Below are 22,087 nucleotides of genomic sequence, written 5' to 3'. Positions count from 1 at the left end.
GGGAAGACTGGTCCCTCCCAGCATGTGGAAAATTTCCATGGGAAATAGTTGTTCTTACCATTTGGCTTTCTGGTCCCAAACCATACAAAAAAACATCAAACAAGACTCAGCTGTGGCCGACTGACTGTTGGTATCTGAACTTTTAGGAAATGTCTCCTATCATGTAACTCTAGAACAGAAATTGCTGTCATTCCCAGCCTATTTCAGTTAACAAGCCTATGTGTCTGTAGGGCTTCTTTGTGGTCAGGACATTTGCCAGAAGGATTCCAGGGTATCTTGCTGTTTGGCAAGGAGAGGAGGGTCTTCAGTGAAGACCTCAGAAGGACAATGTTTGTCCCTTATTAACAGGTTCCCATTAAGCAAAGCTGCTGTGGGCAAGAGGGCTTCCTCAAGGCACCTCACAGGACAGGACCTTGAGAATTTGCAGTCATATCTACGGTGAAAACACTCATACTGTTATTTTTCTTCATTTCTAATTCAGACCTGCTCTTGTTTGTCTTCCCCATCCTAGCAACCAATACCACACCTATATTCACTTAGTCCCAGGACAACTAACATTTATTACTATGTCCCAAACATTGTTAGATATGCCACATGCAACTGTCTTTTAGTCTTCCTGGCCACTTTCAGGGATGATTATTTCTATTTTACAGATAATAAAATGGAGGCTCAAAGTGATTAACTTGAGGCTATTCAGTGGCAAGAGTGCAAACTGGAATTCTGGACTGTGACTCCAAAGCCTGCCTGCCTAAACGTTTATATTCCATTACTAGTAATGTTAACCTTGATCCTCTGATTAAGACGGTGTCTGCCCAGTTTTCTCACTTTACTGTAAAGTCACTATCCGATCCTCTTAACATCCAGACCCCCCTGGAAGTAGCACCACAGTCTTCCCTAATTAAGAGAGGCTGCTGTGGAATGAAAAATTGGAGTTAGATTATCTGTGTTGAATTGAGCAACCTCCCCAGGAATGTAATCTTGAACCAGTCAACATGGAATTTCCTGGTCAATACTAGTAAATTTACTGACCCGTTCCTCTCCCCTTATAGGGGCCTAAATAATTCGTTCCTTGCTGATAAATTGCTTTCTTTTTTTATGCCCTCCCTCTGACTGTAAAAGTCTTTATATAGCTCAGCCGAGCTTCCCTCTATTTACTTAGCTGGGATGCTGCCCGATTCATGACTCCTGTAATAAAGCCAATTAGATCTTCAAATTTACTCCATCGAATTGTTTTCTAACAAAGGCAAAAGAACAGAAAATGGGACAACGTGGGGCTTTGCGAAAAAGGCTCCCCCCTTTTAAAGGTGAGAAAATGAGGGAGCACAGAGATGTAAAGTGGTTTCTCCAAGGTAACCCAGGGGTGGAGCTGAACTCCGGAGTCCTAAATCTGCATACTTCCAGGCCAGCCCTGACCACTCCATCTGAGAACCTGCCCGGAATATTCCTAAGGGGGTCGCTCTGGAGACCCCAGAGACGCATGACTCCAGTCCCACTACCTGACTTTACTGTGCCTTCGGTGCATTTTGGCACCGCGCCTCATTTTGCCTTAATCGGGGCGCAAAGGGGGTCTCAGCAACCCCCCACCTCGCTTTCGTACTCGCCCACCACCGTCCACCCAGGGCTTCCAGAGGCAGCTCAGACCTCGGTTGAGAGTTGAAATCCTCTTCTGACACCACTAATCAGCATCAGCACAGAAGGAATTGTGAATTTTCCATAGCTGAAGCGTTCCTGTGCTTTTCCCTTTCGGACAGCGCCTGGTAAATTCCCTACAAGCCCTGGGGGAGCAAAGACCCGCCTGTCCGCGTCCCACGCTGGCTCCTGATAGGCTACCAGAGCTGTCCGTTTTGGACAGGGTGCTGTGCGCAGGCGCGGAAAGGTACCGGGACTGGACGGAGTGCCGGCGTCGCGGAGCTACCCGTTTGTTTGGAGATGGTGAGTGTCCGCCCGGAGTTTGTAGCTGGCGGCCGGAAGGTGGCCGAGTACGGCCGCCCACCACCCTGCGCCTGGCCCTCCATTCTCCGGGGGCGTCTCAGAGTGCCGGGCTGGGAATCCGCGGGTCTGGGCAGGGTTGGGCGGGGCTGGGCCCGAGCTGACGGGAGGGCGGAACCCGGGCAGCGCGGGCCTCCAGACCCGGACCGAGGGGACAGAGGGGACCGAGCGGGGGCCACCGGATCCCTCTGACCCTGGACCGGAAGCAAGAGCTCGGGCCTCGGCCAGGGTTTGACGGAGATGGGGAGGCCGACCCACAGTCCCCTGCATCCTAGCGTCCCGGGCCTCGTTGCGCGATAATAATAATGATGCTTCCTAGGAGCTTAATTTGTGTCAGGCACTGCTAAGCGCTTTCCGTATCTTGGCTCTCCTCACCACAGCTCTGTGAGGTAGGTGCGACCAGTATCCCCATTTGACATACTTGGAGTCTAAAGCCGAGTGAAATGAAGTGTCTTGCCTCGGGAAATGGCGGAGGTTGATTTGAACCCTAGAAGCTTGACTGACGCCTTTCTGTCCCTGTGGTTCTTTCGAGCGTCTGGAACTTACTGCATGAATCAGAAATCGACGGGGTCCATCCTTGGGCATCCCAAAGCCTTGCTGGCAGGAACTGTTGACTCTTTATGCCTTTGTAGGTTTGTTTTCTCGTGTTTTTTATCCTCCCGACTTGTAGAAAGCTTGGAGACTTCTGAAATGTGAAATCAATTTTATTTAAAAATGTTGGGGCGCCTGGGTGGCTCAGTCGTTAAGCGTCTGCCTTCGACTCAGGTCATGATCCCAGGGTCCTGGGATCGAGCCCCACATTGGGCTCCCTGGTCCGCGGGAAGCCTGCTTCTCCCTCTCCCGCTCCCCCTGCTTGTGTTCCCGCTCTCGCTGTCTCTCTCTGTCAAATAAATAAATAAAATCTTAAAAAAAAAATGTAAAGCCCACAAGAAAAATGGCAAAGGAAAAAGGAACAGTGCCATGACCTAGAGGCAAGCACTTATAATTAGAAGACGTATTTTTGTCTTTCTGTCCTCGGTTTTCGCTTAATATAGTTTAGCTCCTATTGAATGTACAATTGTGGACTCTGCTTTTTTCATTTATTATTACACCACAGATAATGTGTTTACATCACTAAAAACATGTAATAATGCTTTGAACATATGTAACTTCATCTTTCACATCACTTTTTAAACTGTAAAAAAAAGTTAATTTTTAACAGATAATACTTGCACACAGTAAGAAAAATAATCTGGAAGGATCTAACTGAAAAATAAATCTCCCATTCAGCCCTGATCCCCAGCCTCAGTCTCCAGAGTTGAAAATTAGTTTCTTATATATCTACACGCAAATACAGGCATGTATATGCTCTCTCTTTTTCTGTCTTTCTTTTTTTTTTTTTAAGATTTTATTTATTTATTTGACAGAGAGAGAGACAGAGAGGGAACACAAGGAGGGGAAGTGGGAGAGGGAGAAGCAAGCCTCCCAGGACCCTGGGATCATGGCTTGAGCTGAAGGCAGATGCTTAACTGACTGAGCCACCCAGGCGCCTCTGCTCCCTCTTTTTCTGACACAAATGGTACTGTAACCTGTACCATGCTACTGTGTGTTTATACTCGTAAAGGCAAAACATTTAGATACACATATTAAGCAATTCAAGCAGTTTCAACATATGTAATGTAGAAAGTGCATGTGGTACCCAGATCACTCTGCTATGGTAAACAACTGTTGGCAGTTGGGTGTGTTTCCTCCTAGATTTGATTGGTGCATAAGCCCATTTATATATAACCTGTTTATCACATGAAACTGGAACGTTTATATTTCTACATATTAAGTTTACTTTAGGCTATATATAGAAAGAGGTATTTCCTTCTAAAGCTTACACTGTTCACTTAAAAATACCAAACATTTTTCCATGGCAATATATACAAATCTTCATTCTTTTTAAGGGGATATTCCATTGCAGTAAATACATTTAGGTGATTTACAGTTTTTCACTGTAGCCAATGCTGCAGTAGCTGTTGTCTTCTTTTTTAAAGATGTATTTATTTATTTGAGAGAGAGAATGCAAGTGGGGGGGGGAGAGAGGGAGAGAGAATTCTCAAGCCGACTCCCCACTGAGCACAGAGCTGGACTCTGGTCTCCATCCCAGGACCCTGAGATTATGACCTGAGCCGAAATCAAGAGTCGTACACTTTATTGAGCCACTCAGGCGCCCCTGCAGTAACTGTTGTCTTTGTGTGTGTGTGTGTGTGTGTGTGTGCGCTCACGCTAGTGTCTATGTCAGATATAGGACAGATTCCTAGAAGTGTTACTTCGGGCATGCATATTTTATAGTTTGGTAGAAACTGCCAAATTGCCCTTCAGAATGGTGATATAAAAATCATCCATAATTCTCTCTAGTTTTACTTCACCACACAACTATTTTCATCTTTGTATGTTCTCCTTCCTCTTCGTTCACATGTGCCTATTTTTCAAGATGTACATTCTTGTTCTTTTTTGTTTGATTTAATGTCCAAAGACATTTAACCTTGTTGCTACATCACCTTTGTGGTCAATTATTTTTAGTGACCAAATAACAGTAAAATAGCTGTACCATAATTTGTGAAACATTCCCCCTGGTATACATTTGGGTTATTTCTAGCTCTTCATTAGTTGAGATAATGCTGTGATGACTACTTCTGTATGTGTAGAGTATTTTTAAAAAATTATTAGAGTATTTCCTTAGGAGAAATTCTCAGGAAAAGAACTTCGAGCCAAGGGACCAAAACTTATGGGTCTTGCAGTAGTGTTGTCCTATAGCTTTCCCAAAAGGTCAAATTGCCTTTGTACCAATTTTGCCATAACTGCTAGATTTAAAAAGATACTTCATCAGGGGCACCTGGGTGGCTCAGTCGTTAAGAGACGGCCTTCGGCTTAGGTCATGATCCCAGGGTCCTGGGATCAAGTCCCGCATCTGGCTCCCTGCTCTGCAGGAAGCTTGCTTCTCCCTCTCCCACTCCCCCTGCTTGTGTTCCCTCTCTCACTGTCTCTCTCTCTCTCTCTGTCAAAAAATAAATAAAATCTTTAAAAAAAGGTACTTCATCGCTACAGTTTTTCATTTTTTTAGAAATGAAATGAAATGTCTCCTTTTTCAGGAAACAGTGAACATGTTTGTGTGTTTGTAATTTCTCTTAGGTATACTTTCTGCTAGTATCTTTTTTGCCCACTTAACTTTTAGACTTTATTTTTCTTTCTTTTTTTTTAAGACTTTATTTATTTGAGAGAGAGAAGATGAGAGAGAGATCACGAGGAGGGGGGAAGGGTAGAGGGAGAAGCAGACTGCTACCTGAGCAGGGAGCCCAATGCAGGACTCAGTTCCAGGACCCTGGGATCATGACCTGAGCTGAAGGGAAACGTTTAACCAACTGAGCCACGCAGGTGCCCCTAGACTTTATTTTCTTAATCATTTTTGTGTGATGTTTTGGAATTACTCTTTTGTTATATTAGATGCAGGTTTTTTTGTCCTTTTGATTTATTTTTATACAAATTTTACAATACAAATTATACAAATGTTTATGCTTAGCAGTCAGATTGGTCACAGTTTCTTTGTGAATCATGTGCTTCTGATGATTAATCCTCTTATGCTGAACCAATAAATAATCCTGGAGTTTTACTGCTACTTGTTTTTCTATCTGTCAGCAACATGTACCTGGGAACTAAAGAACCCGGAAGGCGTGTTTCTTGCCTGATGCAGACACCCATGTTAGTAGTACTTAGGACCCAGGATGCAGAGGATACTAGTTGGGCTCTCTCTAGGAGCAGGACAGGATTGTGGTTGTGAGCCAACCCTGAGAGACTGCATATCCACTCTATTACATATCCACCATATTTCTGGTACCAGTTGGCTAGCTCTTCAGAATGACAAATTTTATCTAGAGCTGGCATGACTTGGATGCCTGCCTAGGATTGCTGCTTGTGGCTTTTTGGCAACATTAGTTTTTCTTGTTGGCTCTTTTAAGACTGAACTTGAGGTTTTAAGCAGTTTCTTCTGAACCCAGAAAGATAGCTGGTGCCCTTCTGTCTCCTGGAGACCCCTCTAGACCTCATGATCCCCAACTCTCCCAGGCCTAGCCCCATCCTACTGATTGGGATCATGTTGGAAAAGCCTATTCTTTAGTCTTACAGAAAAACATTTTTATTATATTTAACTGTATACTAGACAAAAGTCTAATATTCCTAACATATAAAAGTTTTTGAAAATCAATAGGTATGTGGAAAAATCAAAAGACTCAAAATTGAGAGATGTAAACAGTCAGTAAGTTTCATTTCAACTTCACTGATAACTCTTAAAAGTTAAGGAAAAGTTGACTTTCTGTTATATGATTTTTGCCTATCAGATTAGCAAAGAATCAAAAAACATTGGCAATACTAGCCCTCTCTATTCTTTAAACATGCCAAACTTGTTTCCACTTCACTGGCTTTGCTTTCAGTCCTTTGCCTGGAGTGCTTTTCTTTTTCATCATTTAGTTCTTTGCTTAAAGATTACATCCTCAGGTGTTCCAGACCACACTAGCCAAAGTATATTCCCCTGCCCCCCAGCCCTATCCCTGTACTCTGCAGGAATCATGGTTACTTGATTTTTGAATGTCTCTTTACCATCAGCTATCAAAAAAAAAAAGAAAAGAAATCTTGGGGCACCTGGGTAGCTCAATCAGTTAAGTGCCTGCCTTCCCCTCAGGTCATGATTCCAGTGTCCTGGTGTCCTGGGATCAAGCCCCACATCTGGGCTCCCTGCTCAGCAGGGAGCCTGCTACTCCCTCTCCCTCTGCCTCTCTGCTTCTGCTCTCTCTCTCACTTGCGCTTGTTCTCTCTCAATTAAATAAAAATCTTAAAAAAAAAAAAAAAAGTCTCTTCACCAGAATGTGAGATCCCTGCGGGCAGGGACCTCATCAGTTGTGGTCAGTGGCATATTCAGCTCTTCTCTTGACCTGCTGTGTGTCCTTGGGCAAAACTCCTTTCTGAATCTCCATTTCCTCATTGTAAAATGGAGATCCTACTAACCATGGAAGGTTCAGATGAGAGAGGTGTCTGAAAACATTCATCCCAATATCTGACCTGTAGCAGGTACTGAGCAGGTTAATGTATAATTGTATATCATCCCTTTCTTGGTGTGTGTTTTCTTTAAGCAGCCAGGTCTTGGTTGTGGGTTCTCATTAAACGTAGGATCACCTAAACCCTAGCTCTTGTTTACCCTGGGTATTGTAAGGCTATGTCCCCCCTCCTATACTTGAAAAGGTTGATTTTTGTAAAACATGGTTGTAAAAATGCTTTTTATTTGTTCCTTAAGTATTTACTGAGCCTATACTATGCCAGGTAGTGGGGCTATAAAGTTGAGATCCTTGTTCCTGGGGTGTTTTGGGTCTAGGGGAGCACATATAGTTCATCCCATTGTGGCAAGTGCTGTGAAGGCAGGGTGCCAAGGGTACCTAGAAGAGGGACAGAAGCGGGGAGAAGGTCTCCCACAGAAGGCTCATGAGCTGAATCCAAAGAGTTGTGAGTTAGTTACATCAAGCAATGAATGAGGGAGAGAAGGTTGCTTCCTTCAGAGGGAGCTGCCCATGTCTGGGCCCAGGCTCAGGCAGGCTGTGCTTGCCCCCTGCAGTCTGTGCTCCACACAGCAACCAGAGCCATTGTTCTGAAACATCAGATCTTGTCACTCCTCTCCTCAAAACCTGCTAGTGGCTCCCCATATCATCCCCATTAAAAATCAAAGACATTGCTGTGGTCTACCAAACCCACTGAAATCTAATCTGACCCAGGCTCGCTCTCTCATTTGGCCACCTGCGGCTCACTGTACTTAAGCCACACTGGTTCCTGTGAGCCCTGGAACATGCTACCTCAGGGCTCTTGTACTTGCTCTTCATGCTGTCTGGAACACTCTCCTTAGAAATCCACGTTAGCTCCCTCATTTTCTTCACTCAGATCTCTACTCAGCTATCACCTTAGTGAGGCCTTCTCTGACCACCTTATTTAAAATTGCCGGCCTGAGTGTCTCAGTTGGTTGGGCATCTGCCCTTGGCTCAGGTCATGGTCTCAGGGTCCTGGGATCGAACCCCGTGTCAGGCTCCTGCTCAGTATGGAGTCGGCTTCTCCCACTGCCCCTCCCCCAACTTGTGTTCTCTTTCTCAAATAAAATAAAATCTTAAAAAAAAATGCCATCAACCCCTGCATTCCAGATCCCCCTTCCCCACTATATCCGACATTATATTTTACTCTTTTTTTTTTTTTTAATGTCTGCCCCTCCCAAGGGTTTTTGTTAGATTTTGTTCATTATAGCATCCCCAGGCCTAAAACAATGTCTGGCACATTGTTTTCTGGTTACCCATATACCTGAAGTAGGGCTGAAGTGAATAGCAGTTATGAAGTATTCATCTTTTTCATTTCAGCCCCACTTTCCAACCTCCAGGGGATATTTCAGACCTCTATTCTGACACCTTTGATTTTAGCTTTCTTTCCCTTCCCTGGGTTGATTGCACATTGACCGAGCTGTCAATGCTGAACATGTCAGAGCTCTACAGTCCTCATATTAGAGATCTCTTTCTTGGATACACAGAGAAGGGTTAAAAAAATGTTTGGGTTTGGTGGTTTGTTGTTGGTTTTCTTTTTTCTTTCTTTTTTTTTTTAAGTTTATTTAAGAGAGAGAACACAAGTTGGGGGGGTGGGGAGAGGGAGAAAATCTCAAGCAGACTGCGCTGAGTGCAGAGCCTGATGTGGGAGGGACTCAATCCCATGACCCTGAGATCATGACCTGAACCGAAACCAAGAGTCGGACACTTAACCAACTGAGATACCCAGGCACCCCAAAAAATGTTTTTAAGTAGAAACAGTATAATGGAGTAAAAAGAGGCTGTTTTGAAAAAAAAGAACCTTATCTATAATTCCCTGCTCTCAATGTGGCTTTTATTTTTTTCAGAGTCCTAGCTTGCTTGTTTATGAGGTGTCAGGCTGTTTGCCATCTCATAGGAGGAACTTGTTTGCTCTTCTCTCCAGCATTTGAGTATTCTTATATCATTGGGGACTGGGTGGTAGTGATTGGATTGTCAGCCTTGTTCCTATTAGAAAAACAGTAATTCATTGTGCTCTCTCCATCAGTGTTTAGAAGCTCCTCCCCTCCAGGCCAACTCATTAGTCCTTGAGGGTGGGAAACCACTTTCTTTAGGTGGATGGTGTCTGTTTTCAACATAGCCTGACTCAGCCTTTGAGTAGCTTCTGCCTGGATTCTGGACTGGTCTGGAAGGGGCCTCCTAAGAACAAGCACACTTTAAGGCCAGTTTCCATCCACAGAGTTGGCTTAGTTCAGTTAAGCAGTTATTGAGCACCTATTCTACAAGAGCATTATAGAAACAAGTAAACCAGTATCTAATGCATTCCTAGAGAGGTACAGTCAAGAGTTTGGGGAGTCAGAAGTAGGCAAAGACTCCAGAGTTGGGGGATCAATAAAAGCTTCGTGGAAGAGGTATGTCTTAGATGGCCTAGAAGAATTTATTGGATTTCCTTGTTAAGGTAAAAAAGATGTAGAGATAGGGAGGTATAGGCGTGGAGATGGAGAGAGTTGAAGGAAAAGTAAAAGAGATGGGAGTGATAATATAGAAGGCCTGGCATGATAGGGTGAGGTCCCAAATGCCATGTGCTAGTTTCTGGAGAATCAGGATTAATGAGCCCCTTCCCCAGGCACATGTCCTGTGGCTGTGTGCCATGTGTCACACTATCTCAGATGCTAGCTTACTAAGTCACTGAATTTATCCTCATGGAGTCATTTTTCTTCTTTTGGAATATTTTCATTTGTGCTGTTTGGGCCACAAATGACAACTTAGTCTCCTTCCTATTAGACACCACTGTTAGGGTTTTTTCAAATCATCAGAGTCTGGTCTCCCAAGTGTCCCAAATATGTTGAGTCATGGATGTTTCTATACTCCCAAGAAAGGTATTTATATTCTGCTCTCAAATAGCTAAGCAGGGAGAGGTAATAGTGCCTAGTGGGCAAAGAGCCAGGAGTAGCCACACCCCATGCTGGGATTTGTGAGGAGATGGTTTAAGCCCTGTGGATGGCCCAGGGACCACTCCAAACAGGCCTGTGAAGCTTTGAGGAGGTGCCATGTGCCTGGATGTCACTTGTTTGTTATTGGAAGACAAATGTGTGATTAATCTGCCAGGAGTATGAGGGAGTCAGTTCAGTCTTCCTGACCCCTCCTAACCTGGGTCTTGTTCTCTCTGGCAGGCAGAGGTGGAGGAGACACTGAAGCGACTTCAGAGCCAGAAGGGAGTACAGGGCATCATCGTGGTGAACACAGAAGGTACACCTTCCCTTTGGCCATGACCTGCTCTGCTCACAAGCAGGCCCCAAGAAAACAGCCCAAACACAGCCTGACACTTATTGTTTACTAAGCCCCTTCATATACAGGATCTAATTTTTACCCTTTTTTAAGCACTTCCAGTGTCCTAGCGCTATTATTGGAATTCCAAAGTTTAAAAAAGGAAAAATTCACTCAATCCCACTGCCCTGACAGGTTATACTTTTTACTATGCCATGCTTTTTAGCCCTTGCCCAGGTACATCTTTTCTTGGTCATAATTATAATTGTTACTCTTTTTCATATGTTTACTCATGAGCTTGTTCTTTGGCTTTTTTTCCTTCATGATTTACATAAGCAAAATTTTTAACTGCCAGTGCAATGTTTATCCACCATCCACCATTTATATGGTTTCTACATTTATTTTTAAGTATACTCTACCCCTAGTATGGGGCTCAAACCCACAACCCTTAGATCAAGAGTTGCACAGTCTACCCACTGAGCCAGCCAGGTGCCCCTGTTTCTACTTTTTTACTAGATAATACTCTGGTCAACTTCTTAATGCTTATAGCTTTTCCCTCCTTTTGTGGGGTAGGGAGGGGGGCCAGAGGGAGAAGGAGAAAGAGAATCCTAAGCAGGTTCCATGCCCAGCGCTGAGCCCAATGGGGGGATCGATCTCACAACCCTAAGATCATGACCTCAGCTGAAATCAAGAGTTGGGTGCTTAACCGACTGAGCCACCCAGGCACCCCTCCCTCCTTTTCTATAGCATTATTTCAACAACTAGAAGAGTACAGATACTATTTTCCCAAACTGCAATAGACATGGTGAAGAAAAGGACTAACATTTATCACACGCTTGTTCAGTGCCAGGCCACAGGCCAGTGCTTTACAAACATATTGTTTCATTTATTCCATAAAGCAGCCCTGTTGTCTCCATTTTGCAGTGGAGAAGACGGAATCTAGAAATTTAATTGATTTGCCTGCCATTATAGAACCAAGATTTCATGCCAGGTCCATCTGAATGCACTTGTGCTCTCTCTCCCACACTGTACTGTGAAGGAACAGAGAGTAGCTGCTGGTCTGTAGCCCAGGCCATGCCCAGAGTCACCCAGCTGGGCTCCCCCATGCTCTAGTGCAGTGCATTTAGTCAACTCTGATTTGTTCGAGACTCCTTGAGAGCTCTGTGTGTAGGTGTTGTCATTCTAGCCCTTGTTTTTAGAAAGGCAGAATTCTCAATAATGCCTACTTAAATAGAGCAGAATGAAAGTCATCAAGGGTGAAAAAGTAGAAGTGGCATGTCCTTAGTTAGAGTGTTATTTTCCAAGTTGTCAGACCCTGGCCAGCCCAGAACTAGGCAGCGCATAGCGCATGCTCCCCAGCTTTGTCAAACTCTAATTATACCATGTGGTCAAAGCAGGCAGCAGGTTGGGGGCTCTCAGGACACTGTGGAGGCAGCTCAGGTCTGCCACTGCTCAGCTGGAGGGCCTAGGGCTTCCTCTTCCCTTCTTCAGACCTCAGCTGCCATAAGTGGAGTGGTTGATCCGGGCAATCTCTTTTGGCTCCTTCTTACTCCAAGATCTGAAAGACTATTTGTATATTTCCCAGAGAGACTGTCTTCTCAGACTGGACATTTTTTGACCCCAATTGGGGAAGGAGCAGCTCCTGGGGTTGTTTCCCAAATGGGGAGGGAATAGGCCTCCATCAGTATTTGCAAGCCACAGCCTTCAGTTTTGCTTTAAAACTGCCCCCAAACTTGAGCTTTTTCATTGGGAGAATATAGCACCAAATGCTTACCTTTTGGATACTAACGGGCACTTCTTTTTCATATACTAATGTGGCAGTATTGCCCAGTGGCTAAGAATATAGAATGTGGAACCAGACTGCCTAGGTTTGAATCCTGGCTCTATTTAATTTTTATCAGCTGTGTGATCTTAGGCTAGTCACTTAACCTCTCTGTTCCAGTTTCCTCATCTGTAAAATGTGGATAATTAAACTTCCTTTAAGGGAAGCTTTTAGAACAGTACCTGATGTATGGTAACTGCCATATAAATGCTAAAATTATTGCATGTATTTATTTATTTTTAATTTGTGTCCCATCTACAGAGCTTCCACTTTAGTCTCACATTTCACACCGTGACCCTACAAGGCAGGGGTATTGCCCATTTTTCAGATGAGAAACCCAGAGCTGAGAGAAATTAGGTGACCTGTTCAAGGTCACCCAGCTGTGGATGGAGGTGGTCAGAACTCACTGCTCTATAGGGCCTTTAAGCTCTCTGGAAGCTTCCATGAAGGATGATTAGTTAGGGATTCCTATTATCCCATCTAGGGCTTTCCTACCCCCATGATTCAGCTCAGCTGCCTTTTCCTGCAGGATGTGTTTCCCGACCACCCCAGCCCAGAGTGATTGCTTTTGCCCCTGAACTAATGACACACCCTTATCCCAGTCACTTACCAGCCATCTGCCACTGCCTTTTGACATCTTCGTCTTGGCCAAATTTAAATGATGTTTCATAGCAAAAGTGTGAATTTAAGTGGAATTACCAAGAACTTAAGGAATATTCCATTCCATTTGTACCTCTTCAGACCCCCTGCCATCTTCTGCTGCTACCCACACAGGGCAACATAAAAGACTCAAATGTGTAAGCTTTATGAGGGCAGAGATTTCTCTTGTGTTCATTGCTGTATCCCCAGCACCTAGAACAATGTTGACACGTAGTTGGTGCTTAATAAATACAGTAGACCCCCTTATCCATGGGGCATACATTCCAAAGCCCCCAGTGAATGCCTGAAACCAGGATAGTACCCAACCCTATGTATACTATGGTTTTTTCTATATGTACATACTTATGATAAAGTTAAATTTATAAATAAGGCATAGTAAGAGATTAACGACAATAAGTAATAATAAAACAATTGTGACAGTATACTATATTATGTGAGTGTTGTCTCTCAAAATACCTTATTATACGGCATTCACCCTTCTTGTAATGATGTGAGATCATAAAATTGCCTACATGATGAAGTGAAGTCAGGTGAATGACATAGGCATTGTGAGGCAATATTAGGCTATTGTTGACCTAATCAGGAGGATCATCTGCTTCCAGACCAGAGTTGATGCGGGTAACTGAAACCATGGAAAGTGAAACCACAGATAAGGCGGGGGGGCTACTGCCTCCGTTAAATATTGTTAATGTTTTTTATTGTTGATTGATGAAGCTGGGTTTGGTGGGAGGACCTGGCTATTCAACCTTGGTCTTGACAGATTTGAGCCCCAAGTTAGAAATCGTGCTCCCTCATGACCAGCTACTTCTGCAGGCTGCACAGTCCCCATTTGTGAAGGCAGAAGCTTAGAGTAGGCGACCTAATCATTCGGCTATTTTTGTGGTGTCCCCGGCTCTGACATCCTGTGAATCTGGACTTGATCTCTTGTCCTTATTTGAAATTCTCCCAGTTTTGGTCCCTGTCCCACCCCCTTACTACCCCTACATTTTCTTTTGTTTTTAAAGTGAGCCAACAAGTGGTTAGCTTCTTACCTCCTTTATACACCTCTCACTTAGTAGAAGTGTGATCAAACTCATGACAGTATTTGAACTGCTGAAGGAGCCCTTGAGAGCACTCATTTATCATCTGCAATAAATGCCTAGTGAAGTCTCTTTAAGGACAATGGTAAGCAAATCAGACCTGGTCCTGGTCACTTCCATAATGGTGTGATATCAAACTCCAGAGGAAGCTGCTCTGAAGGAAAATTGTGTGGGATGGTAGAATGGAGGCATTGACCACATCTGGAGGTGGGTAGATCCACCAGAAAATGGACACCTGAGGGATCAGTGGGAATTATGAGAGAATGGGGAAGGAAGGAAAGTTCCAGGCAGAGGGACTGAGAGAAGATGGCCTTATGGTATATAAGAAGAGAAGGTCAAGAGTTTTGATCATCCACACTTCGCCAGGCCTTGAGATTGGCCCCTTAAGTTACCTGGGGGATGGGATTTATTGTGTAGTGATGTTGATAACAAGCCAACATTACATTTGTACTCTTGCTAAACATTTTTAAATGAATTAGCCATATTTGATCCTCACAGCACAAGCATTATTTTACAGATGAAGAAACGGAAGCTTGAGAGGTTAAATCACTTGTGTAAGTCCACATAGCCACGGAGGGGTAGAGCCAGGGTAGAAGTCCAGGTCATCAGATCTCAGAGTTCCTACTCAGTCGTCACCCCAGCTTCTCATACTACCGTCCTTAGGGAGATTCTGCTATGGGCTGAGGCCCCATGGAGCCCTGGCGGGCGCACTGCCACCATCCAGGACCCAGTAGCAGCCCCTAAAGACAAGTCCTCTTGTCCCTTGGAGGCAGGTGATCACTACAGTCTGTCCTCGTGACTTCACTTGGCTCAAAACAGCCTCTCTGACTCAGCTGCTTCTCTTGCTATCATGTCCTCTTCTGCCCACTCTCACGTTCCTGTGCCTTAAGAAGACAAGACTGGGCCAGCTTCTTGCCACCTGTGAGTAGGCCTGAGGGTGATTGCCTTTGGCCAGTCCTTAAGCTGGTCGCTTGTGGGCCAGACCAGCAGGGTCATGGGCCCCCAAATCTAGCCACTTATGTGTGAGGAGCCATTTTTGCCACATTCATCACAACTGTGTGTCAGCTGTGGGCCTTAAGGCTTCCTCAGTGGAACCTTCTGCTGATATGTCATGGTGATTCATAGGCACCTGATGATTCAATTGTGTCCTGAGTTGGCTCAAGCTGAGCCCCATTTTTCACCTCCATGTTGATAGGCACTGACCAGTAAGGGAGGTCCATTTAATAGTTCATTGCAAGGAAACAGTCTTCAAAACAGAAAAGGCTTGGTACACAGTGGTGTTCACTGCATAGTAATTAAGTAAAAAAATCCAGCCTATGTACCAACAATAAAGGAATGATTAATTCTGTGGAATGGCCAGTTGTGGGCTCTTTGAAAGCAATAGCGATGTTGTTTACAAGTCTATATGCAGACAGAGAAACACGCTTTAATTTGAGGGGCACCAACATGTGTATAGACATGTGTTTACAGCTGGGCCCTAAGCCTCCCTTGGTGGGAACTGAAGCAAAGCACTAGTGATGGTAATGTCTTGGCACAGGCTGACCTTTTTTTCTTCTTCCTACTTTTCAGTATTTACAAATTCACAAGAGCTGTCCTCTTTGTTCAGGTTCTAAGTATTCTGAATGATAGTCTCTTTTATTGCTGGAAACCAGTCAAGACAGTGTGGCCTGTGGAAGGAGCCCAGCAGTGAAGCCAACAGGCCTGCATTTGAATCCTAGCCCCACTACTTCTGTGCTGTGTGAAGGCTCAGAGCTTCTGTTGCCTCACTGACGAGTGAAGATGGTGATTCCACCTCCAGCATTGTTCCGGGACTGGTGCTGCCATACTTAAAGTGCTCAGCACTGTGCCTGTCAAGTCCTCAGTAAATAGTGGCACTGATTGTTAACTGCTAGTCCGGTACTCTTGAATTAAGGGTATGGGGTTGGAATTTGGGCAGAAAGGGACTCCAACTTCCTACTCAGTCCCTGCTCTCCCCTCAGGCATTCCCATCAAGAGCACCATGGACAATCCCACCACCACACAGTATGCCAACCTCATGCACAACTTCATCTTGAAGGCCCGGAGCACAGTACGTGAAATCGACCCCCAGAATGACCTCACCTTCCTTCGAATTCGCTCCAAGAAAAATGAAATTATGGTTGCACCAGGTAAGAGGTCTTCCACATTCCCTCTTGGGAGCAAACTGTCAGCATGTTGTGGATAGCTTATCAGGAATACTTGGCACATTAGTGTCCCCATAGGTGCCATTGCAAGGCCTGAAGAATTGAAGGTACAGAGTTGATTACCTCACTGCCTAGCCAGTCTCTGGCTGGTATCCCCAACAAATACTTATTCACTGTGACTCTAGGCCAGACCCTGTACTAGGGTCTAGGCCACAGAGGGGAATCGTGGTCTCACAGAACATAGAGGAAGGTATGATAGGTCTTCCCAGAAGAGGGGACATTTGAGCTGAATCTAGAAGGCACAGGAAAGAGTGTAAGCAAGTTGAAGGGGTGGGAAAGCTATGTTTGAAGGAAAAAGAACTCAGTAATTTGAAACCAAAGCACAAGACCAAAAAAAATGTTAAATTGCCCACTTCTAAAGTATAGTCCTGTCTCTCTGGGTGCCATATGGCCAGTTTTTCCTCCAGTGTTGGAACAGATTGCTGCTTTTATTTCTCATGCAGTGCTTGGCCTGCATTTAAGAGCTGTGTAGTACAAACTATACCTGTCTTTAGGTCTTAGGATCATTCGCAGGATGATGAAATGCGCCTCCTGGGAGGAGCCCACAAGGACTGGCGCCACAGGAGGGAACATCAGGGCCACCTGTCCTGGCCTGCATCACCTCACTCACAGACTGGAGTAGTGGACAGATTAATTGTCCAGGACTATTTTTATATTATCACTTCTGTTCCTCCCTCTCTCTTTTTTGGCTGTGCCACATAGTTAAGTGTGCACGTGATGATGCAGGTAGGCTGCAGTGCAGCTTGTCTAGGCCATCAGAACATGGGTAGGAAAGAATGAGAGGTGAGATGTTTGGTCCATTTTCGAAGAGGCATCAGACACCAAACTTACCTGTGTGGACGTGACCCTGTGGTGGTTTTTAAGGCAAGAGGTGATATGATTGTGATTGGGGCCTGGATGAAGGAGGGTCATAGGGAGGCTCTGGAAATTGAATGTCCTTGGGCTTGGCAACACAGATGATGAGGAAGCTGGCTGCAGAATTCTGGGGTAATCTGATGGGTTAACCACCCCAGTAGCAGGGCAGTGTTGGTTCTCTTAGGCTTGTTCTGGCCCATTCGGGCTGCTTAGAAGGATACAAAGGGAGAACCATTGACCCAGTCACAGGGGCTCATAATCTCCCTGGGACACTCCCTAGAGGGGTAGGGACAGAGCAGGTTGGTTACAGAGAAAAACATAGGATAATTCAGAGGCATTTATTCCAAAACAAGCTGTATGGTATTTATCAGTTTCATCACTGTTTGATTCATCACTTACCAACCCATTATGATGCCTCTGGTTCTGTGAGGAAAACCAGATTGCAGCAGACGAACTCTCTTTTCCCAGCTTTATCTCTTTTGAGTGTGACCTTAAGTCATGGAATATCTCTGAACCACTATTTCCATGTCTATAAACTGTCAAGTAAGGTACTATACTGCTCTGGTCTCCTGAGACACACCATCTGATTGAGTGGGTTGGCTCTGGGTGGGGTAGAAAGACTGGGAAATATTTGAACTCAAATCCCTCCTAAGACTTCATGTTGTATGGCTACACAAACTTCCACTTCCCTGAAAGTTAGGCTAGGAATGGTCCCTCTGTTGACCCTGCATGTCAGAGCAGACTTTGTGCCCACAGGAAGGCACACATTGTGAGGCAAGGACAAATGATATGATTCCCAAATTAGATTCTCCATGGACAGCTTTCTCTTTAAGCTTAAAGCTTCCAAGAACATCTCCTCTAGAACGGCAGAGTTGTCTGTAGGTTCCTGACTGTCTGTTCTCACCTTGACAGCAAAGGCATCTCCAGCTTGCCCTTGAGGACCCACAGGCATTCACAGTTAATGGGTATGGTTGGTGCTTGAGTCCAGGGTTGGCAACTCCCCAAGTTAGAGGTTCTCCTTGGAGTTCACAGGCCCAGAAGTCCCTCAGCTTTGTCAGTGGAGGTGAGGATGGAATGGCTGGACTCCTTCTGAGTGACACACAGAGGCCTGCAGGGAGGGCCTGCACACCCTCTCACTCTTGCTTGCTCGCTCTGTCTCGCACTCACGCTCCCACAGTGCCACACACACACATTCTCTTGTACTGGAGAGCTGTGTGACTTTTTGAGGTTGCCTTCAACAGGGTGAGTGTTCCTTCTGAACACCCTCACCACTTCTCCAGCCATCCTGCTGCCTTCCAGAGCTTCAAGAGACTCCAACTTTTCTCCCTGGGCTCTCACACATGCCATCCTGCTGCTGGCAGCGCTCCATCTTGCCTTTTTCATTTAGCCAACCAGCCTGCTCATCTGCATTTTTAAGTCTCCCCGCCTAGACAGTTCTAAGAAGACAGATTTGTAAGCACATAGTAAGCATTTAACAAATAGTTGATGAGTAAATATATGAATGATTTCCCTAAATCTCCCTCCATTGCTGACCCTGCACTGTGGGAGTAAGAGGTGGGGTGAGCTGTGGGGATGGGGCGCAGGAATGTCTGTGGGACATGGTATTTAAGATGAAAACCAATGACTTGACACCTTGACTCACCCACTTTGATATGGCAAAAAATATATATATATATTGGATTTTGGTGCCAGAACTCTTGTGGGCTGGAGCCACTGACCAGAGCCTCTGACGCATTAGGACTAGATTGCCTTAGGTTTCCACAGAGCACAAGCCCCATGGGGACGGCCCCCAGCATAGAACAGGCCTAGTTGCTGCATGTTGAGGTGGGTCCTTCTGCGACTCTAATTAGCACCCCACCCCATGGAAACAACTTGGAAGAGCCCTGCCCAGGAGGGAAGTCCACTGTCCATTCTTCCCACCTAATCATTCCGGTTGATCAAACTGAGAAGCTGCTTCCCAGACCACAAATAACAACAGGTAGTTTCAGATAGTTTAGTCCTCCGTATGTGTGCCAGATTTCACCCCATCCTGGCCCAGAATAGCCCGTGCAAAAAGACGTTTTAAGGTAGACTTTTGGTTTTCATTTATTAACCTCACTAATACATAGGCCCATTCGGGCTGCTTAGAAGGATACAAAGGGCCAAGTTAATGTAGCATAATCAAGCTTTAACACTCTGCTTCCCAGAAAGCACTTGGAATGATATTTTTGAATTTAGAGCTTGATATTTGGAAGAAAAGACACTATATTGCTAATTTTGTCTGTTTCTATTGATGGCTTGTTAATTATTTCTATTTTTATTTGTAAGTGATTTTAACTTATACAGATTGCTTAGCCATGAAACTCTCAGTCTTATAAAATCTGTTTCTGCCTATCTGCAACAACCTGTCGTCATGGGAAGAAGCCGACTTTAGGTTTGAATCAGCACACACAAAGCAGACAAGGCCAAGGTCCTGCCATTTCTTCCCTCTTCAACAGAGGGCAGACCAGAGGCATGCAGAGCATCTGGGTCAAACCCAGCTAGCGACCCCACCCTGAGTTTTTGCCTTAGCTTGGGCAAGTCATTTAACTCTCAGGGCATCAGTGAAGTGGAAAACACTAGTGTCTGTCCCATAGAGTGGTTTATTGAGGTACCATATGAGAAGCAGTTGGCCCAGGACTGGGCACATGGAAGCCTTGATAAATGTTTTGGTTTAAAATGGGCAAAGTTGAAATGCTCTGCTTCTCCAGTTTCTTCTAAAATAAAATGAAGAGCAACCTTAACCTAATGGTTGTCCTAGAACCTGCAGCATTAGCATTACCTGGGAACTTGTTAAAAATGCAAATTCTTTTACCTATACTGGAATTAAAATTAAAAACTTGATTAGGGGCCCCTGGTTGGCTCAGTAAGAGGAGCATGTGACTCTTGATCTCGGGGCTGTGAGTTTGAGCCCCACGTTGGGTGTAGCGAGAAGTAAGTAAGTAAAGAAAGAAAGAAAACTTTAAAGAAATAAATACAAATTTAAAAATAAAAACTTAATTTAAAAAATGCAAATTCTTGGGCTCCACTCCAGACCTACTGAATCCGAAGGGCTAGGGGTGAGGCCCAGTAGTGTTTGTTTGGAGCCCAGCCCTCCAGGTAATTCATGTGCCCTCTAGTTTGAGAACCACTGCCATAGGCAATTCATTTAAATTCTCTGAACCTGAGTTTTCGTACCCAGAAAACAGGGATGATACTCCTACTTCCCTGTTGGCACCATGCGGTACCATGAAGATTAGAAAAGAGGATGTGCTGCAGGCCGTGGCTGCCAGGTGGGAGGGGCTCCATTTTCCAGGCAGCCACACGGCAGAAGCCCCTTGGGAAACTTGCAAGTTCATCTTCTGTTTTCCCAACGGTTGGAAGTAGCCTGAGCATTGATGCTTTTTATTGTTCCCCTCCCCTTTTATGGTTGGTGATTTAATGATTTAGTGATTTATTTTTTCATTTTTCTCTTTTGCAGATAAAGACTATTTCCTGATTGTGATTCAGAATCCAACTGAATAAGCCACTCTCTTGGCTCCCTGCATCATTCCTTAATTTAATAGCCCCCAAGAATAATAATGTTTAATCATGTCAACCACCTGGCAGGTGGGAATCACCTCAGAGCCTACTTAGACCAACCCAGTGACCAAAGTCACCAGAGTCATCCCCCTGCTGGCCAATCACCCTTGAATCCTTGGGAGGGCCTTCTTTCCTCACCTCCAGATTTTGGAGCAAGAGCTTTGAGCAGCCCATGCCCTACTTCCTCCTGACCTTCGGTTCACTTTGTCACCCCTGGAAAAGGCTGTTTTTCTTTAACTAAAAATAACTGAAATGCTTACCCTGCTGTGTGTCTTTAAACACTAGGTTGAAAAGGCCTCTCTGCCCCCCTCTCTTCCTCTGTAATCACATGGTCTGAAGACTGAGCCCCAGTGCTGCCTCTGGCCCCCGTGGCAGATTGAATTTGTGGTTCAGAGAGGCCTGCTTCCTACTGCACCTGTGGCCACACTTGCTGAGTGGAGTCCAATTTATAATTGGTACCCTGGTTTCTGGGCCCCTCATCCCTAGCCACTTCTCTTATTTCCCACTCCTCCCAATGTTTTGAAAGATTTTTTTTCTGCTACACTACACCGGGGATAGGAAAGGAGTGATATTTGTTGAGTACCCAGAATACACCACGTGTGTTATATACCTTGACTCATATCATCCTCACAGTACCCTGCAGACATTGTTAAAGCCATATTAAAGATGAGGAAACTGAGGTCTAGAGAATGACTCGCCCGAGGTTTCACAACTGTGGCACAGTCTCTGACTCCAAAAACTGTTTTTTCTGCATGTTCTTCCCAGAATTCCCCGATGGTCCCCTTTACCGGAGTGAGCTCATAAACAGATAAATGTGTGTCTTCTTTCCCTTAGACTCATGGCGGGGCGGGGGAGAGGCTCCCAGAACGTGCCTGGTACTCTGTGAGGCTGTAGGCCACCTGTCATCCAGTAGCGCTCTGGGATTTTTCCCCCAGAAACCACATTATTTATTTTTATTAGGTTTTTCTTTTTGTCTTTTGTTTCTTTACAAAGGGAAAAGATGCAAAACTGTGTAGTATAAACCTTGAAATCCCCCTTCATTGTCCTTCATTCGCCAAAAGTAACCTTTGTCTACAGTGAGTTCTTCCATCTAGCAAAAATACTTTTCTAAATTTTCCAGTGAAGTTTCCTTAATGGTATCAGGGGAGTAAAAGATGTACCCCTGGGAGCCTGGGGGTGTAGTTTATAAGGGCTCAGCAAAATGTTTTCAAAATCTCCCTTTTTAGTGAAAGATAATAGGGATTTTCCACTCCATAATATATCCATATTTGTCTTAATATAGCAGTAGTCCTTTCAAATAATTTTCCCCAAATCTCCAAGGAAAACTGATTCCCTGGGAAAACATTGCAGGTTTGCCCTGTCCCTATGGGCTCGGGAAGCATACCTGAGGGGCGGGGAGATCGCAGGACAGCCATATGACCCTGTGTCAGTCATCTTCTAAAAGAAAGTGAGGTGTGGCCACCGGTATCCTCTTTGTTCTCAGAGGTTTCTGGAAGCTGGGATCTAAGTCTGAGGTTCATGTGCCCTTCTGGCTTGAGTTTCTCCAAG

At 44.9% G+C, this 22,087-nt stretch overlaps 1 protein-coding gene across 7 annotated transcripts; it reads left to right on the top strand.

Moving 5' to 3' along the window:
- Positions 1-1,811: 1,811 nt before the first annotated feature.
- Positions 1,812-20,798, top strand: DYNLRB1 (dynein light chain roadblock-type 1). 7 transcript variants are annotated; one of them, XR_012374715.1, is made up of 5 exons: positions 1,812-1,932; positions 10,229-10,304; positions 15,863-16,030; positions 16,600-17,925; positions 20,439-20,798. XR_012374715.1 is itself a non-coding variant. In XM_025876028.2 (4 exons), the coding sequence occupies exons 1-4, from the start codon at positions 1,930-1,932 to the stop codon at positions 20,480-20,482; spliced, it is 291 nt and encodes a 96-aa protein (XP_025731813.1). In that variant the 5' UTR covers positions 1,812-1,929; the 3' UTR covers positions 20,483-20,798. The 7 variants fall into 7 exon arrangements, 2 of the variants coding, with proteins under 2 accessions (XP_025731813.1, XP_073736634.1); XM_025876028.2 differs by lacking the exon at positions 16,600-17,925; XR_012374719.1 differs by lacking the exons at positions 1,812-1,932; positions 16,600-17,925; positions 20,439-20,798 and adding exons at positions 1,979-2,378; positions 15,490-15,779 and having other exon boundaries at positions 15,863-16,001.
- Positions 20,799-22,087: the final 1,289 nt, after the last annotated feature.

This window comes from Callorhinus ursinus, unplaced genomic scaffold (genome assembly GCF_003265705.2).
Source record: "Callorhinus ursinus isolate GAN/ISIS: 27379988/994484 unplaced genomic scaffold, GSC_fseal_2.0 scaffold38, whole genome shotgun sequence".
Taxonomy (NCBI): Eukaryota; Metazoa; Chordata; class Mammalia; order Carnivora; family Otariidae; genus Callorhinus; species Callorhinus ursinus.
The sequence above is the reverse complement of the archived record's forward strand: the minus strand, read 5'-3'. Positions and strand labels throughout refer to the sequence as shown.

Bases quoted from the DNA above. Each gene is read 5' to 3' on its own strand.
- DYNLRB1 (XM_025876028.2), top strand. The intron at 10,305-15,862 runs GTACACCTTCCC...CTCTCCCCTCAG, and splicing joins CATCGTGGTGAACACAGAAG to GCATTCCCATCAAGAGCACC. The intron at 16,031-20,438 runs GTAAGAGGTCTT...TCTCTTTTGCAG, and splicing joins TGAAATTATGGTTGCACCAG to ATAAAGACTATTTCCTGATT.